Source organism: Myotis yumanensis, unplaced genomic scaffold, assembly GCF_028538775.1.
Source record: "Myotis yumanensis isolate MYYU_CA2020_CCGP unplaced genomic scaffold, mMyoYum1.0.hap1 SCAF_23, whole genome shotgun sequence".
Lineage (NCBI taxonomy): Eukaryota > Metazoa > Chordata > Mammalia > Chiroptera > Vespertilionidae > Myotis > Myotis yumanensis.
In genome coordinates, this window is record NW_027223774.1 from 13,972,249 (window position 1) to 13,992,182 (window position 19,934).

Consider the following 19,934-nt stretch of genomic DNA (forward strand, 5'->3'; position numbering starts at 1 on the left):
GACAATAAACATCAGATCCTGATCAGATCCTAACCAGAACTTGGCTGGAGATCCCGACCAGAACTTTGGCTGGAGATCCTGGCTAGAGGTCCTGACTAGGCTGCTGATCAACTGAAGGCTGTCTCCGTGTCATTCCTTCTTTGCCAACTCTGTCCGCACCTTTGGGAACCCGTGGACCTGCTGGGACTGGACCCCAATACCAGACGGCCGTTCTCAGTGAAGGACCTTGCTCTCACTACTGAGGAGTGACCATGGGCCTGCTTACCTACCTGAAGACCCAGTTCGTTCTGCACCTCCTCATCGGGTTCGTCTTTGTGGTGAGCGGGTTCGTCTTTGTGGTGAGCGGGTTCGTCTTTGTGGTGAGTGGGCTGGTCATCAACTTCATCCAGCTCTGCACCCTCGTCCTCTGGCCCCTGAACAAGCAGCTGTACCGCCGGCTGGACTGCCGCCTTGCCTACTCGCTCTGGAGCCCGCTGGTCATGCTGCTGGAGTGGTGGTCCTGCACGCAGTGCGCACTCTTCTCCGACCAGGCCACCATAGACCGCTTAGGGAGGGAGCACGCCATCATCATCCTCAACCACAACTTCGAGATCAACTTCCTGTGCGGGTGGACCATGTCTGAGCAGTTCGGCGTCCTGGGGAGCTCCAAGGCCCTGGCCAAGAGGGAACTGCTGTGTGTGCCCCTTATCGGCTGGACGTGGTACTTCCTGGAGATCGTGTTCTGCAAGAGGAAATGGGAAGAGGACCGGGACACCGTCATGGCAGGGCTGAGGTGCCTGGCCGACTACCCTGAGTACATGTGGTTTCTCCTATACTGTGAGGGCACGCGCTTCACAGAGAAGAAACACCACATCAGCATGGAGGTGGCCGCCTCCAAGGGGCTGCCCCCCCTCAAGCACCACCTGCTGCCTCGCACCAAGGGCTTCACCACCGCGGTCTAGTGCCTGCACCGGACAGTCGCAGCCATCTATGATGACACTCTGAATTTCCGGGGAAACAAGAACCCGTCTTTGCTGGGGATCCTCTACGGGAAGAAGTACGAGGCGGATATGTGTTTGAGGAGGTTCCCTCTGGAAGAGATCCCGCAGGATGAGAAGGAAGCGGCCCAGTGGCTCCATAAGCTGTACCAGGAGAAGGATGCTCTGCAGGAGACGTACAACCAGGAGGGCGTGTTTCCGGGGGAGCCCTTCAGACCTGCCCGCCGGCCATGGACGCTCCTGAATTTCCTCCTCTGGGCCATGGTTCTCCTGTCTCCTCTGTTCCGCTTTGTCTTGGGCGTCTTTGCAAGCGGCTCTCCCCTCCTGATCCTCACGTTCCTGGGCTTTGTCGGAGCAGCTTCCTTTGGAGTCCGCTGACTAATAGGAGTAACTGAAATAGAAAAAGGCTCCAGCTACGGGAACCAAGAATTTAAGAAAAAGGAATAATTAATGGCTGTGATTGAACACACTTAACTTGATGGTGGTGTCCGATTAACTCAATTAAAAACAGAACCACACACACAGAGGAAAAAAAGACACTTAGAAACTATTTTCTTATTAACTGGTGACTAATATTAACCAATAAACTTGAGCCAAGAGTTAAGAAATCAGAAAGCCTGCCGGATGGAGACTTCGCAGCGCACCGCAGGGCCACCTGTCGCTGTGGGAGACCAGGGCGTGGAGGGTGGCGTCTGCTCTGGGCGGTGGCCCCTGGGGTCCGGGATTCACCCAGCGCCATCGCTCAAGGACTCTGCTGGCCAGAGAGAGCAATGCTTCTGCTCTCCGTCTATATTATCGCATATCTAGAGAAGCTGCTCGAAGTATTGTACGTGACTGCGGCCATTGTCCTACTCATTTTCCTAGCCCTGCTACTGGAGTTAATCCAAGAGGACTTAGACCCTGTGACTTATGGCAGATGGATATTACTCATGTCCCATCTTTTGGCAAACTTTGTTATGTGCATGTTTGTATTGATACCTTTTCTCATGTTATCCTTGCTTCTGCACGTACAGGAGAAGCCTTTAAAGATGTAAGTCAACATTTATTCCAATGTTTTTCCTACCTAGGAATACCAAGGGCACTTAAAACAGACAATGGGCCTGCCTATACCTCTAGAGCTTTTAAAAACTTATGCTCTACATTCGGCATCGCACGTACTACAGGAATACCCTACAATCCTCAAGGCCAAGCAATAGTAGAAAGGGCTCACAAAACTTTAAAAACATAAATTTAAAAATTACAAGATAATGAGTTAAAATATTCCTCTCCTCATCATGTTCTACAACATACTCTATTTGTAATTAATATACTAAGTGTAGATTCTGAGGGAAATTCCCCGATGTACAGACATTGGAACCCTGATCTAACTAAACCTAAAGTCCTCATCAAATGGAAAGTCTTGCTTACAGGAGCCTGGAAGGGACCTGATGTACTTCTAACCTGGGGGAGAAGATATGCTTGTATATTTCCACAGGAGGCAGACTCACCTATGTGGATTCCAGACCGTCTAGTCCGACCTTATGTCTCACCGCCCTCCGTCTCCACCTCACCCTAGCACACCTGACCAGTGCCCATCTGCAGCAGATGTGCAGCCCTGAGCTGGAACAATCTGTCCATTGGGAGAATCACATGTGCCTCCATATGTCCCAGCTTTGCCCCAAATCTTTTCTTTTTCCTTTTTTAAAAATCTACTTGTTTGCTGGTTCTTTGGCCTTTGTCCTTCTCTCCTGAACACAGCCTTTTCTAGAATCTCCCTATCCTACTGTTCCAGGAAGGGCACCTCCCTTTTATGCCGTGACTAGGGGTGTCTGGTATATGCCCCAAACATGGAGTTGTCTTGTGACAAGAGCCTGACATCCTGGGCTGAGAAAGCCCTGTCCTGGGACTCTCCTTTGTCCTGTATTGGCCCCTCTTGCCCTTGTGTCAAGAGGGACCCTCTTCTTACAATCCAATTGCCCATAGCTGTTGCCTGAGCTCTCTGTTCATGCTGAGGTTGAAGCCTCATGGTGGCTGGTACCATGGATCTGTCTCTCACCCAATGGCGTGAGCTGGGCCCTCCCTGGAGAAGAAACCTGGGTTCCCCAAGATATGTGATCAATGCCGGGGCCCCGCCAGCAGGCGAGGGCATCCCAAGGCAGTTGCTGGGCTTGGAGGCCACGGCAGCATAGGCTACCAAGGAGACAGAACTGAACCTCACATCACCCTGCTTGGCCCTGGAGGATGGCTGGTTAGTCAAAGACAGGCAAGATTCCTCAGGGAGGAACGACCTAAGACAGGCACAGTCGCAGAGGGGCCGGCAGGAGAGAACTTGGGGGTCAACAGAGGTGGGGCACAGATCCTTACCCCCCCCCCAACTATGCAGGGGCTTGAACACTCGCCCCTTCTGAGGGCGGTCTCCTTCCCCCATGGCTGCTTCCTGCTTCCCACGCTCAGCTCAGATCGGGACCCAGGTAAAGACAGAGACTGGCTAACAGCAGCTGCCCTCTCATTGCAACAGGACTTGTTTCCCATTTCTACCTTGGACCACAGGGAAAGGGGCAGCTGAAGGAAAGGGCTGTGTGACGATGCTGCCTTCTTTCCTTTCTTCTCCTTTTTTCTAAACACTTCCACGCCTTGTAGTTCTTTTGCTTTTCTTTCTCTCTACTACCCTTCATCCTCCATAACAGCTGACCCAGAGGACACAGCTTACTCCTCCTTGGACACCGACACCACCATCAAGCACGGCCCTGATGGACCCTTTGATGCAGCCCTTCAACTTGCTGACACTTCGGGAAGCCCATCGTCAGTGATGCCGCCCACTAGCCAGACCAACAAAGACAATCAAACCAACAACTTGAGGACAGCTGAAATCTCGACTGAAGAGGCCGGCAACCTCCTAAGGAACAGGGCTCCTTGTGTGCTTCATCCACTATGTTTATAGCTATGCTTATTGCCATTGCTTGCAAGTCTTCTTCCAAGTCTTAAACAGCCCAATCTGAGAGGTGGCCACTGATTTGCATGCGCTATCATTTAAAAAATAAAAAAGGGGGAATTTGCCGGAAGCCGGTCCATCCTTGCTGCTTGACACAGTCGCTGGAGGAAAGAAACATCTGCACAGCATATGTTTCAAGGGACCTGGCATATATAGCATATTGTTCTTAATATGTTTGCTCTCCTTAGCGCCATGTGTTTTAACCAAGGTCATCTCTCTGAGAAAGGTTGTTTCCCCAGGTGGGGATTTTTCCCTGAGGTTAGGGAGGGGATACAATCCCTTAACTAAGTGCCAGGCGGGTAGTTAATCACTTTAACTACAAACAATCACGCTTAAGCTACATAATCTTTACTCCCTGGAATGGAGATAAGAAACACCCTAACCTTTGCAATAGAAATTGACAGGATTAAAATCGAGTGGTATAAATACAGATGTAACAAGACAATAAACATCAGATCCTGATCAGATCCTAACCAGAACTTTGGCTGGAGGTCCTGACTAGGCTAATCAACTGAAGGCTGTCTCCGTGTCATTCCTTCTTCGCTGACTCTGTCCAAACCTTTGGGGACCCCTGGACCTGCTGGGCTTGGACCCCAGCACCTATGTTGCCATCTTGGTTTTTCTCTCCTTAAACTTCTTATAAAATTAAAAAAAAACTTTTTCATTCTGTACTGTCAGAAAAACCACAAAAGATAGTCAATTACAGTGTACACAATCCTTAGAAAACAAGACAGGGCCCCAAATAATAGGAACCCAACTTGAGAGGCTATGGGGAAGACAGAAGCCATTTGCAATAGGGTAGTACCATGTTAATATTGTGGCTGGGAACACTGAGTTCGTGTTTTTGTATTTCAACAAATGTTCATTTCCTTGAATTAATTTTATTTGCCAGGTATCTTCCTCTGGATACGATTTCATATACTGTACATTTTTTCCTTCTGGTTTCTTTAACATACAAGTACTGAGCACAACGACAAGAGTGAATATTAAGATTGTGCAGACATGACAGCAAAGTCCCTGCCCTCGTGGAGCTTACACTTTACTGGTCAGCAATTCTGGTATGTACATTACTGCCGGAGGCGAAGGACAGTCGCTAGCAGAATAAATGAGAATAGTTTATCAGAAGGCTGATGGACATCTTCAGCAGGGCTGAAGACCTGCATATTATTACCTGCTGCCAAACAGCTGAGGGCAACTCCCCGAATCTGATAATCCTTTGTTTACCAAACCTTACCTTTGATATGTGTACCTGCTTTGCTAAAGGGCAAAATGTGTTAATAAAAGGCTGTAGGTCTGGAGATTCGGGGAGCTTAGTCAATAGGGCTAAGTTTCCGCCTGGCTTTCTCCCATGCCTTCCAAATTTATATTTCATGTCTAGTCTCTATTCATTTATATCGCAGTCTCTTCTCCAGATTCCTGAACCCTAGTTGCGGAAAGACTGAGGCACATCACTGAACTTATGTTAAAGGCCAGACCAAACTTTTCCTTCTAAGCACCATCTCCTAAGTGACATCTAATAAATGTCAAAATTCTGAATGTAGTGTTTTCTGCACCACTTACAAAGGTTGCTGTATGATATGCTGAAAACGGGAGATGTTTTCAGCTCATGCTTAAACACTGACTAAACTAAAATAACTATTTTCTCTCCTGTGAGACCTGGTGATAAGAATTCAGGTTGTGTGTTTTTTTAAAACATCATTTTGTAGAACTTCTTTCCTCTGACAATTCTTTGATGTTCTTACTCTCATCATCTTAGTAAAATGGATCACCCACATGAATTTTGTTATGTCTTACAAGACTTGATTTCCAACTGAAGTTCTTAGCACATATCTCACACTTGTAAGGTTTCTCCCCTGTGTGAACTCGCCCATGATATTTCAGCTGTGAAGACTGACTATAGAGTTTGCCACACACGTCACATTTGTATGGTTTCTCTCCAGTGTGGACACTCTGATGAAGCTGAAGACTCGAGGCCCGACTGAAACACTTCTCACACTCCCCACATTTATATGGTTTCTCTGTTGTGTGGACAATCTGATGCGCGTCAAGATTCAAGCTCCACTTAAAACCCTTCCCACACTCCTCACATCTGTATGGCCTTTCTACAGTGTGGACTTTTTGATGGGATTTAAGGTGCGAACTCCGAACAAAGCTCTTCCCACAAGTGTGACATTCGTGTGGCTTTTCTCCAGTGTGGACTTTTTCATGGGCTCGAAGGTGTGAACTCCGCCCATAGCTCTTCCCACACTCATCACATTTGAATGGCTTTTCCTCATTGTGGACTCTCTGATGGACCAGAAGATGTGAGGCCTGAATGAAGACCTTCCCACACACCCCACAATTATATGGCTCCTCTACTTCATGGATTCTACCATGGATTTTAAGGTCTGCTATACGACTGAATCCTTTCCCACATTCTTCACATTTGTATGGTTTCTCCCCAGTATGGATCAGCTGGTGATCCTGAAGTCGTGAACTCTTATTGAAGCCCTGGCCACACTTTTCACACTTATAAGGTTTCTCTAGACAGCGGGCCTTCTGATGGGTTTTAAGATGTGACCTCTGACGGAAGCCCTTCCCACATATGTAACATTTATAGGGTTTCTCTCCTGTGTGGATCACCAGATGAACTTGATAATGGATTTTCATCCTGAAGCTCTTCCCACACTCCTCACATTTGTATGGTTTCTCTCCTGTGTGGACTCTCTGATGGATATGAAGATTTGAACTACAAGTGAAACATTTCCCACACTCTTCACATTTGTATGGTTTCTCTCCCGTGTGGACCATACAATGGCTATTAAGTGCTGACCTACAACGGAAGTTCTTCGCACATATACCACATTTGAATGGTTTCTCCCCAGTGTGGATTCTCTGATGTACCTGAAAATGTGAAGCATGAATGAAGCCCCTTCCACATATTTCACAATTAAAAGGTTTCTCCCCCGTGTGCAATTTGCAATGAGCATTAAGTGCTGATCTTCGACTGAAGCCTTTCCCACACTGCTCACATTTGAATGGTTTCTCTACAATGTGGACTTTCTGATGAGTTTTCAGATGTGAACTCCGACTGAATTCCTTACCACACTCATCACACTTATAGCGTTTCTTTCCCAAGTGAACTCTCTGGTGAATATGGAGTGCTGAACTATAACAGAAGTTTTTTCCACATTCATTACATGTATGAGACTTCTCTCTTGAATGTATTTGTTGATGAAGATCAAAGTTGGAGGCATCACTGAAAGACTTTTTACATTCATTATCCTGGTAAAGTTTCTGGCCTCTGTAAGTTATAAATAGTCCTGCTCCAAACTGGCCAGGTGAATCACCTTGTTTGGGAACCTGAGAACTCTTTATCATGAAGTCTTGATGCCTGATTAAGTCACTTGCAATCTGTTGCCAGATGTGCCAGCAGGAAAGCTCTTTATGAGGTTCTCCTTCTGGAACAGTCTCTGTCTCACTTGGGATCTTCCCTCCTATAAAGACAGATAATGAAGAGAAATGAACACTGAAGGCTTTGTTCAGTTGGGGTGCTTCACTGGGCTGGAAAAAGTTTAACTCAGAAAGCAGGTCTAATTAAGCAAGTTTATTCTATAGATATAAAAGGCTAAGTTGACTTGCACATGCGTGATACATATAAAGCTCTTGTCGCCAATTGCACGCATGTGTTTTGATCTGTCATTGTCAATCGCGAATTTGGGTGACACTTCTATTATAAAGAAAGGGCGAATAGTGATATTAAAATATTCCTTCTAATTAATTTCCTTTTAATGTGCACGAATTTGTGCACTGGGCCACTAGTTTCTAATGAATAACAAAGTTAGTGTAGAATCTTGAATAGTAAATCATGTAGTTATGTAGAAAAAAAAGTTACATAAATAAAATATGAATCAAATAGAACTTTAAGGAAAAGCAAAACAAATACTTTGAATTTTAGGTTCATGTAATAGAATCTAATATCCAATACTTTAAAGTATTTATATTTACATATTCAAAGTATTCCTGGAAATTCTGCAACTCTTTTTTTAAAAAATATATTTTGATTTTTTACAGAGAGGAAGGGAGAGGAATAGAGAGTTAGAAACACCGATGAGAGAGAAACATCGATCAGCTGCCTCCTGCACACCCCCTACTGGGGATGTGCCCACAACCAAGGTACATGCCCTTGACCGGAATCGAACCTGGGACCTTTCAGTCCACAGGCCGAAGCTCTATCCACTGAGCCAAACCGGTTACGGTAATTCTGCAACTCTTACAATCTTTTGACCATATCCAGTTTTTTCAGTTTAAAAATGTATTTTTTAAAATATTTACCCTTGTTGGTATTCCAAAAACATTGTTTATACAAAGTTATCTAAACACGTGGAGATTACTTTCTCAATAAAATTTTCAATTAGTTTAAAAAGTACTTCTCTTTACCCTACCAGACTGCTATACCGATTTTTCGGTAATTTCCGAATCTGCCGCTATACCGCTGTACCTAATTTTCGGTATTTTGCCTAGTACGTGAAAAAAATGTGTCGCAAACTAAAAATAACCAACCAATCGTGGTCAAACCTCATGGTTAGCCATTGCAAATGTCGGCCCCCATGTGTTTGAATTGACTTTGTGTGGTTTGACGTGAAAAAATTCTGAAAATTCACAATGAAACGAGTGGCTGATGAACCAAGCACTTCAACAGGAAAGCGAAGTAGGTCTAGGCTTATCACAGTCCAACAGGTGATCAATACTTTGGTTGATTCAGACTCTGAGGAGTCAGAATTTCATCAAGAATACGTTTCCAGTTCAAGTGACACAGTGAGAGCTTGAGCGATGAGAATCTTGAACCTTATAGATCTAGAGCTAGATTGATAGTAAGAGAAGGGGGGTGTGTCCCTCAAACAGCTGATGGGGGAGATCTAGGTGGTGATGAAGGTTGGACAAGGAATTTTGTATCACCAAATACAGATCTGAATTTCACTGAGTATAGAAAAGGCCCAGTGAACATTCCGGGATCTATCACAGAGGAGAGTGAACCGACTGACTTTTTTTCCTTGTTTTTGGATGATACTTTCTGGCAAAATTTGACAGAGAAAACCAACCTCTGGGCCCACCAATTGCATATAGCAAAGCCCAACTCCTACAATGCCAAAAATTTCAAGGATGCCACAGTGGAAGAAATGAAGGCTTTTCTTGGACTGAGGATCTGTATAGAATACTTACATATAAAGCCCAGCTATTGGGATTATTGGACAAATGAGGGCTCTGACTTTGTTGGGTTTACTCCTGGATTTCGAAATGTTATGACTCGAGACAGATTCTTGGCCCTTTGGAGTTTTTTACATATAACTGATGAGGAAGACACAGATATCGATAAGACAGATAGAATATATAAAGTTAGGCCTTTCTTGGAAAGTCTGCTCCCCAAGTTTCTTCACTTCTATCTGCCAAAGCAACATTTGAGCCTAGATGAGGGGATGATCCCGAAAAAAACCGCTTGGCCATCAAGCAATATATCAAGGATAAGCCCACAAAGTGGGGCATCAAGTCTTTCCTTCTCTGTGAAGGTGAGACTGGCTACATTTTGAATGCAGAAATCTATACTGGTGCTGCACCAATGCATATAAAAGACTTGGGCGCAGTAGGAAATACAGTTGTTCGTCTCTTGACCTCATGTGCAATGGAAAATAAATCTCATGTGCTTGTCATGGACCGGTTCTACAACTCTGTAACCCTTGCTAAATATGCACTGTCAGAATTACACACAGGAATTGTGGGAACCCTGCAGCAAAACAGGAAGTAGTTTCCTAAGTCGCTGAAAAGTGTAAAAAAAACTTGCTAGGGGTGACAGTTGCTATCTATATCAAGAAAGTGTAACATGTTTAGTTTGGCAGGATAGAAAGCCCATCACATTTATTTCGAACTACCACGATCCAGCCCAAAATGTAGTAATAAACAGAAGAAATAAAGATGGCAGTGTGCAAGAAATACAGATGCCACAGCTGGTGAAGGACTATAATAAATATATGGGTGGCTGTGACAAAAATGACCAGATGACCCGCCTTCACCGGTCTTGTCGTCATTACCACTGGCCCTGGCAGCTTTTCATAAAATTTTTTATGTGGGCCAGTTATAATTCTTATATCCTGTATGCTTCAAAGCAACAAGCTGCTTCAAAAAAGCCAGTTTATTTTACCAGATATATTCAGAAACTATGCCTGCAACTTATTGGTGGATACAGGACATCAGCCCACAGCCACCCACAAAAGGAACCCTGCCCTCAATGGATGACCCCAGGCAATCATTTTCCAGAGATTCCCCCTGGGACATCGTCTAATCATATCTGTGTTGTGTGCATGGAAAAGCACTCCAGGTACAACAAGCAAAATCCTGGAGTGTCTTCAAAGACAATCCATGCAAGAAGGTGAAGACCAACATCTGGTGCTCACTTTGCAAGAGGTACCTCTGTCTGAAACAAGGCTCATCCTGCTGGGTGGATTGGCACACAAAGGCGGAATATTGGCGCTAGATGAAAGGTAGACCTATTTTCTACAATGTCTCCAAGTTCCATCTTATTCTAACCACTTGTTTGCATGTAACTAACATTTTTCTATATCATGTTGGCTTTTTCTCTTTAATGCTCAGGAGCCCAGGTATAGGGGACAGTTAGGTTCAGGGCCTCAGGTCTGGTAGACTTAAGACTCAACAATAAGAAAACAAAGAATAAATGGGTCAAAAGCTTTAACATATACCTTACCTAAGAAGATATATAGATGGCAATTAAGCATATAAAAATATATTCCAGCCCAGCCGGCATGGCTCAGTGGTTGAGCATCGACCTATGAACCAGGGGGTCAAGGTTCAGACTGGCTATCATCAAGAAATCAACAAACGACAAGTGCTGGAGAGGATGTGGAGAAAAAGGAACACTTGTGCACTGCTGGTGGGAATGCAGACTGGTGTAGCCACTATGGAAGACAGTATGGAGTTTCCTCAAAAAACTAAAAATGGAACTCCCATTTGACCCTGTGATCCCATTTCTAGGAATATATCCCAAGAATCCAGAAACACCAATCAGAAAGGATATATGCACCCATATGTTCAAAGCAGCACAATTCACCATAGCTAAGATGTGGAAACAGCCTAAGTGCCCATCAGTAGATGAGTAGATTAGAAAACTGTGGTACATCTACACGATGGAATACTATGCTGCTGTAAAAAAGGAACTCTTACCATTTGCAACAGCATGGATGGAACTGGAGAGCTTTATGCTAAGTGAAATAAGCCAGTCAATGAAGGAAAAATACCACATGATCTCACTCATTCATAGATAATAGAGACCATTATAAACTTTTGAACAATAATAGATACAGAGGCAGAGCTGCCTCACACAGATTGTCAAACTGCAGTGGGAAGGCCAGAGAGGGTAGGGGGGCAGGAGGGAGGGGGTAAGAGATCAACCGAAGGACTTGTATGCATGCATATAAGCATAACCAATGGACATCAGACACTGGTGGGTAGGGGAGGCCAGGGGATTGTCAATTGCGGGGGGAAAAAGGACACATATGTAATACCCTTTATAATACTTTAAGCAATAAAAAAAATAAAAATAAAAAAATAAAAAAAAACACTCAGAAGCAAACAAGATGTTCTTCAGTAGGTGGGTAAATAAACTGTGGTATGTCCACACAATGGAATATTATTCAATGCTAATAAAGAAATGATCTAACAAACTATGGAGAGATAGGAAGGAAAGGTAAATGCATATTGCTAAGTGAAAGAAGGTAATCTGAAGAGTACATATTGTATGATTCCAACTATAAGACATTTTGGAAAAGGCAAAAGTATGGAGACAATAAAAATTTCAGTGGTTTCCAGGGGTCAAGGGAAGAGAGGGATAAACAGGTGGAACACAGATGAATTTTAGAGTAGCGAAAATACTCTATACAATACTACAATGGTGGAATACATAATTATACATTTGTCCAAATTAATAAAATGTGTAACACCAAGAGTGAACTCTAATGTGAATACAGACTCTGCGTGATAATGATGTGTCAATGTAGAGTCATCAATTGTATTTTGTGGGGGATGTCAATAATGTAAGAGTGTGTGGGTGTGTGAAAGTAGGGAATATTTGTCTTCTATTTTCCTCTCAATTTGGCTGTAAACCTAAAACTGTTCTAAAAAATGACCTTTTTTTAAAAAAGTACTTCTGAAAATAATTTTATAAAGGAAAAATTCACTCCCCTTCCTGTAGGAATAGTCAGTTAAAAGCCTCCTCTGTTGCTCCAGTAGACATACGATAAATAACCTCTATATAACTCCGCCTTGGATCATTTTATTGGAAAGTTACTTCAATGCCGAGGTGACTGAAATGGTTAGAATGACTTGCAGATTTGAGAGTAAGTATTTAATCACATACAGGCTAAAACACAGTGTAAAGCAGACAGTCAAATGTTAGCTCCTGCTGGCAAGTTTCCTTCATGAGGACGACAAAAGGGAAATCAAGTTGAACAGATAACATACATAGTTCTAAAGCCTGACACTAATCCAGATTATTAGAAAAATAAGTGAAAAAGTGGAATGTAATCTTTCACAACAGAGATGGAATCTGGGAGAAGGAAAAGGTGAGGTCACAGCATGAAGTCAGAAAGCCAACCCAGGACAAGTTAGTTCCTGCCAGAACCTCTTTCCAGACAGACACATGGATGGCTCCTCATGTCTTTTAGGTCTCTACTCAATGTCAGCCCACCAACAAGGCTCTTTACCACCCAGTGTGAAATAATAAATATTGTCCTGACTCAATTCACCTCCGGCAACTTCCAAGCTCTTACTGATGTTCTACACAGTATATATATATATGTATTAGAGGTCCAGTGCACGAAATTCATGCATGGGGGGGTTCCCTCAGCCCAGCCTGCACCCTCTCCAATTGGGACCCCACAGGGATCAGGCCTAAACCAGCAGTCTGACATCCATCCCGAATCTGGGACCACTGGCTCCTAACTACTCACCTGCCTGCCTGCCTGATCACCCCTAACTGCCTCTGCCTGCCTGCCTGATTGTCCCTAACTGCTCCCCTGCAGGCCTGATTGCCCTCAAATGCTCTCCCTGCCCACCTGATCGCCCCTAACTGCTCTCCCCTGCCAGCCTGATCACCTCTAACTGCTCTCCCCTGCCGGCCTGACCTTGCCCATAACTGCCCTCCCCTGCCAGCTTGGTCGCTCCCAACTGCTCTTCCCTGCCAGCCTGATTGCCCCTAACCCCTCAGCAGCTGTGGATCAGGCCCTGTCTCTCTCCCTCTCTGGGCCTCAACAGCAGCCGCAGAGGCTGCTGATCAGGCCCTGATTCTCTCTCCGGGCCTCTCTCTGGTCCTGATCCACAGCCGCCGCGCCTGCCTCGCCCCACCCACACCCTGCCACCCCGCCTGCCCACCTGCCTCCAGCCTTGCTGTGATAGGAGCCTGTGGGCTAAGGGGGAGGGACCAAGAGGTGCTCCATGGACTTCCTGGTGACCAGTTGACCATCTGGTCATTTAGGTCATGACGGCCCTAGGCTATTATTAGTATAGATGGCCGAAACAGGTCTGGCTCAGTGAATAGAGCGTTGGCCTGCAGACTGAAAGGTCCCGGGTTCGATTCCGGTCAAGGGCATGTACCTAGGTTGCGGGCACATCCCCAGTAGGAGATGTGCAGGAGGCAGCTGATCGATGTTTCTCTCTCATCGATGTTTCTGACTCTATCTCTCTCCTTTCCTCTCTGTAAAAAATCAATAAAAAAATATATATAAAAAATAAAAAATAAAAAAAATATTAGTATAGATGTATTTTATTAATTTCAGAGAGGAAGGGAGAGGGAGAGATAGAAACATCAATGATGACAGAGAATCACTGATTGGCTGCCTCCTGCATGCTCCACACTGGGAATGGAGCCCGCAACTGGGCAGGTGCCCTTGACTGGAATTGAACCCGGAATCCTTTAGTTTATAGGTCGATGCTCAATCTATTGAGCCAAACCATAAGACACACTAAGTCAACTGTTGTTTAACTGTCTTCCCCATGACAACACAGCATCAAAGAGGCATGCATTTTATACCTTATACACTGAACACACATTAACTTTCACACTGAACACATTTCCTAGAGCACATAACTACTGCACAGAACCATGCCTAGAGTATAGTACGTACGCAGAAAATGTATGGTGAATGAATAATGAGTCCCACCAAAAAGTTTCACTTTTGGTCAAATTAAAAGACACAGGGTGCATACACCAAGAATGATGCTAATGAGAAAATCAAAGGTGGCAAAATTCCTTGAAGTGAAAAGAAAGCAAGAGAACCTATCCCTATTTCCTTCTGAAGCTTTTAGAGCGTCTCTTTGAAATCAGAGTTTGGGAAAACTTTGGGTGGTCAGCGCACGTCATAGCAAGTGATCGAACTCCCGAGGGGACACTTTGCACATTAGCCTTTTATATATACAACCTGTGTGGCTCAGTAGTTGAGTGTCAACCTATGAACCAGGAGGTCATGGTTTGATTCCCTGTCAGGGCACATGCCGGAGTTGTGGACTTGATCCCCAGTGTGGGACGTGCATAAAGCACTGATCAATGATTCTCTCACCAGGGGATGGCGCAGAATGAAGGAAGGCCCCTGCTGGCCAGGCCTAGGGACCCTACCTGTGCACAAATTTCGTGCACCAGGCCTCTAGTATTTTAAATGAACACACTAAAGGTATAATTTATTAGAAATTTAAGATTCCTACTGCATACTCAATTAGTCAAATAAGTGTTTTTCAAACATTTTTTTTAAAAAAATGACCTACTTTAAGAAATGCCAATATCTCATGACCCAGAGAAATATGCACGAAATGTATTTATAAAACCCACTTGCTAACCAATGCCTATTTTTATTAAAGCTCTTCCCATGGTTTTTAGATCACTCATGTAACTGGCCAGTGTTTTTGCTGCAAAGTATTCTGTTCTTCCTAACAAACTGATATTTCTCCCTTATTTTATTGCATTAAAAAGTGTTGGTACAAAAGTCGGGTCCACAAAAGTCTGTAAGAAACTGTTTTAAGATCCACAGTGCCGCCCAACTGGTGTGGCTCAGCAGTTGAGTGTTGACCCAGGAACCAACATCCACAGTGCCCTGAATGCCTGAGGACACAAGCCAATCCTGGGAGCTGATACTGAGTACATAGGGCACCTGTCCTCACCCACTGAGACCAGGTTCCGGAAGTTCTCCAGCATCACGTCTTGGTACAGCTTCCTCTGGCCAGTGTCCAGCAGCCCCAGCTCCGCCTCGGTGAAGACCACAGCCACGTCCTTGAAGGTCAGGTCCTCCTACAACACCAAACACATGTAACCTCAATCTTCTAATCAGTGGCCTCTTGAAAAGTGACAGCACTGAGAAGGTAGAGAGGATGGGCAAGAAATGGTTTCAGATTTTGAGCAACTTAAGTCGATGTGTAGACATCCCAGCCCTTCTCCTCCAACTCCACACACTGATTCTCCTCAGCCTCAGCAGAAGTATGGCAGTGACCACAGTCCTCATATTTTTATTTTGTGCCCTCATTGGGTCTATTTACAAGTAACCTCCAAGAACCCTAAACACACCCTGACCGGTTTGGCTCAGTGGATAGATCATCAGCCTACGGACTGAAGGGTCCCAGGATGGATTCTGGTCAAGGGCCCCAGTAAGGGGCGTGCAGGAGGCAGCTAACCAATGATTCTCTCTCATCACTGATGTTTCTTTTTTTTTTTTAAATATATTTTATTAATTTTTTACAGAGAGGAAGGGAGAGAGATAGAGAGCCAGAAACATCGATGAGAGAGAAACCTCGATCAGCTGCCTCCTGTACATCTCCCACTGGGGATATGCCTGCAACCAAGGCACATGCCCTTGACCAGAATTGAACCTGGGACCCTTCAGTCCGTAGGCCGACGCTCTATCCACTGAGCCAAACCGGCCTCGGCCATCGTTGATGTTTCTATCTCTCTCTCCCTCTCCCTTCCTCTCTAAAATCAATAAAAATATATTTTAAAAAAAAAGAGGAAGAAAAAAAAATATGAACAACAAAATGGCAACAAATACATACCTATCAATTAAATCTAAAAACAAAGAAGAAATCTAATGAACAGAATAAACTGGTGAATAAAATACAATTAGAGGCATGGAAATGGAACAGACTGACAATTCTCAGAGGGAATGGGGGTAAGGGGGTGGGAAGAGATTAAACAAAGATCTTGTATGCATATATGCATTACCTATGGACACAGACAATAGAGTGGTGAGGGCCTGGGGTGGGGCGGGAACTGGGTGGAGGGGGACAATGGGGGGAAAAAGAGGGACATCTGTAGTAATCGCAACAATAAAGATTTAAAAATAAATAGATAACAAGAAAAAAGAAAAAAAGAAGTAGCTTTCAGCTATCGTGGGAATGTGGGGTAGGTAAAAACAAAAAATTAAAAGGTATATCAATTCAAGGGGAATGTGACATAGCCCTAAAAAAGAAACATTATATAACACTAAAGGGAAGAAAATCACAATTTAAAATTAGATGTATATCATGAATACAAACACAGCTATGAATGCACATGAGGAACAGTATACTAGAAAATGAAAACAGCTGATCTGTTAGCTGGGAAACAGTAAAGTGGGAGAAGTGTTCATTTCTGGTCATTTTTCTGCTCTACAAAATAAATAATAATCAAAAACTGAAAACAAATGCAAAGTAAACTCAACACCCTGGAGCACAACAGGTCCTCAAATACCCGTTCTTCTGCTTGAGCTGTCCCAAGAGAAACGTGCCATGTCGGTAATGAGGTGGAATTTTATTTTATTTTTAAATTTATTTCTTTTAATCCTCACCTGAGGATATTTTCCCATTGATTTTTAGAGAGAGTGGAAGAGAGAGGGAAAAACAGAGAGAAATATTGATGTGAGAGAAACACATCGATTGGTTGCCTCCTGCATGCGCCTCGACCAGGGCCCAGGCCGAGGAGGAGCCTACAACCCAGGTACATGCCCTTGACTGGAATCGAACCCGGGACCCTTGGGTCCGCAGGCCGACACTCTATCCACTGGGCCAAACTGGCTAGGGCATGAGGTGGAATTTTACAAGAGAGAAAGGCATGTCCTACTCACCTTAAATGTGGTCATTTTTCCTCCTACTTCTGGAGATGCAGAGTCCTGAGTAATACAGATCCCAGGAAGGCAGAACTGTGCCTGGCAGTGCCTGCAAAAAAAACATGAAAGGGTCGCCTGCATGCTGCTCACCTACATGGATGATTGTTATGAATTAGCATGTGAATATTTATAGCAGCCTTATTCATAATAACCTAAAACTGGGAACAACTGAAACGTCAACTATATGTGAATAAAATTGTGGCATATTTGTACAACGGAACATTATTCCCCAATTAAAAGAAATGAAGTACTGATTGCGGTAGAACATGGATAAACCTTGTAAACATTATGGATAGAGAAAGAAACCTCTGTCACAAAAGACTGCATATTGTATGATCCCATTCATATGCAATGTCCAGAGTAAGCAGATCTATGGAGACAAAGTAAGTTAGTGGTTGCTTAGGTATCTGGGAAGAGAATGAAGGTTAGTTACAACTGGGCAGGAAGAATCTAATCAGGGAAACAAAAATGTGCTCCACTAAGCAAAGTTGCACCCCAATTGGGTGAATTCTATGATATGCATGATATACCACAAGTTGGTAAAAATAAGTGTTTGTTAATCTATGTGTCACTTAAACTAGTAAAACTAATTTATGGATTCTGAGTCCATACTGATATAATACTTATATTTTAATAAATGAATAAATAAGTGGGGAGAAGGAGAAGCTTGTCTTTACAGAATGCCCACTAATAAATGTATTTCCCCCATATGCTATATTATTTTTGAGAAAAACAAACAAACACGCCAGTAACTTTACAATGGACAAATCCGATAGATATCACCTTAGCTTAGTGTACGAAGCTGAGTTCACCAACACAGGGACAAACCAACATCCTTTGGCTCCACCTCACCACTTCTGTGGAATCCCTGCCGCAATGCCAGATCTGAACCTAAACATGGACTATACCAAATTAAACCCCAAGTGAAGGGCTGTCTCCTATATAACTTGACTCTATACTCTAAAAAAGCATCAAGAAAAAAAAAGACAAAGGCTGTGGAATTGTTCCCATTAAAGAACATTAAAAGAAGTATTATAAAAATGTTGTAAGATGTTTATAAACAAATGTACAACTTAAGGCAATGCATAAAACTGGAATTTGAAACTTGGGGGAAAACCAGCTACGTACACTGCCAATCTGTGTTGCCTTTCCATGAGTCCAAAAATATTACATTATGAGAATTTTAAATGAAAACCAGAACAAAATAAATACAGGACTATAGAACAGTATGTTAGCTAATGTTTCCTAGCAATAGCTAACTGGCAACACTATTAACCACCATTAGTAATAAGTTAGGAAATTATATGGAAGTTCATTAGTTCATTCTTTCTTGGCAGTGTTTGGAAATTATCATTGTAAAAACACATAAGGGGAAAAACATTAAGAAAGGTATGATTTGTAAAATATTTATAATATACAAATATACACAAAAACACTAAAAAATGCATTAGACACTTAAATACTTGTTATATTTATATCCTGAATGAATGGGTAATTAAAAAAAATTTTTTCTCTCATATTTCTGTAATCTTTGAATGGTGCATATTGTAATTTCTGAATGTTTTATAAGAACAAGAGACAAAATAGTTGACAATGTTTTAAAAACTCACAGAAAAGTCCAAGCCCATTGCCCTTGTTTTTAAGGTCTCTCAACATCAAGTACTAACTACCTGGTCTGATTCCAGCTAGTTCCTATGGCTTAGGAGAATATATCCAAGAGATTATAGCTCTGAACGTGGGCTTCCTAAATTCCAGCCCCAGCTCAGCCTCTTATTAGGTGGGTGACTATGGGGGGAAACTTATGCTCCTTGGGACTGATCTCATTTTATAGAATAGGAAAAAGGCAGTCCTTTTCACAGAGCCACGATGTGGCATCATGTATTTATCCGTATAAGATCCTTATCACCAAAGTTGGCAGTTAAGGATTCATTATCATCAATACCCATGCCCGAGTTCACATCCTACACTTTTTCCGATTTATGTGAACATCATTGTAAAATGAAAACCTCAAGTCCCACTCACGTGGAGCTTTGCTATCAGCAGCCAAGCAGTCACTCCCTCTCGCTCGGTGCGGTCCCTTTTGAGAAGTCAGGCCGGGGGAAGAATGCTATGACATGCCACGATCGTGCCGAAGTCCTCGAGGAAAGTCAAAGCCTCTTCTCCCTCCGTGCAATCTGGAAGCAACCTTTACATTCCTAAAAAAAAAAAAAGAGGTCTGCCGTGGTCTGTCCGGATCTGACCCTAACCCGGAGGAAATTAAAACTAAGGAGAGATCACCATTCACAACGTGCCAAGAACTAAATTAATACTTCTATTTCTACCCCTTCTTTCAATTCCCAAAACAATTCTGTTAGAAAGGTCCTGATATCCTCACTTTAAAGAACAGTCCCTGGAGGCCCGGGGAGATGGACGCCCGATGCCAGGAGGCAGCCCGCGCACGAAGGCGGGGGGGGGGGGGGGGGGGGCGGGCGAGAGGGCAGCCCGGGAACTCGCACCAGGAGACAAAGGCGACTCCAGCCTGTCCCACTCCCAACGCTAGAAGCGCCCCAGAGGCATAGCTCGGAGGCACCGCCGACCCCGCACTTCCATACCGCACCCTCCCCAGAGGCTTCTTTTCCCCTAAATCGACCGCTGAGTCACGGCGGGTCTTACGCATAGACCCAGAAAGTTCGGAAAGGCCGGTGAGAGGCCGAGCGGACAGACCACCCTACGGAAAATACAGTAAAAACCTTACACTCCCAGAACCGAAGTGCCTGCGATCTCACGAGGCTTCGGGACTAAATTTCCCAGAATTCACCAAACCCGCCTTCCTGAGCG

At 43.9% G+C, this 19,934-nt stretch overlaps 1 protein-coding gene and 1 pseudogene across 1 annotated transcript; one reads left to right on the top strand and one right to left on the bottom strand.

Annotated features, from left to right (window-relative positions):
- The first annotated feature begins 251 nt into the window (after positions 1–251).
- LOC138999531 (1-acyl-sn-glycerol-3-phosphate acyltransferase gamma pseudogene) lies at positions 252–1,574 on the top strand (annotated as a pseudogene).
- Positions 1,575–4,728: 3,154 nt separating this feature from the next.
- LOC138999706 (zinc finger protein 234-like) lies at positions 4,729–19,914 on the bottom strand. Its single transcript, XM_070401914.1, has 5 exons — positions 19,852–19,914; positions 19,140–19,312; positions 17,076–17,166; positions 15,145–15,271; positions 4,729–7,424 (listed from the first exon to the last, which is right to left on the bottom strand). The coding sequence occupies exons 3-5, from the start codon at positions 17,088–17,090 to the stop codon at positions 5,701–5,703; spliced, it is 1,866 nt and encodes a 621-aa protein (XP_070258015.1). The 5' UTR covers positions 17,091–17,166; positions 19,140–19,312; positions 19,852–19,914; the 3' UTR covers positions 4,729–5,700.
- Between the last annotated feature and the right edge of the window lie 20 nt (positions 19,915–19,934).

Coding starts and splice junctions, on each gene's coding strand:
- LOC138999706 (XM_070401914.1), bottom strand. Junction 7,425..15,144: donor CCGGAACCTGGTCTCAGTGG/GTGAGGACAGGT, acceptor CTGTCTTTATAG/GAGGGAAGATCCCAAGTGAG.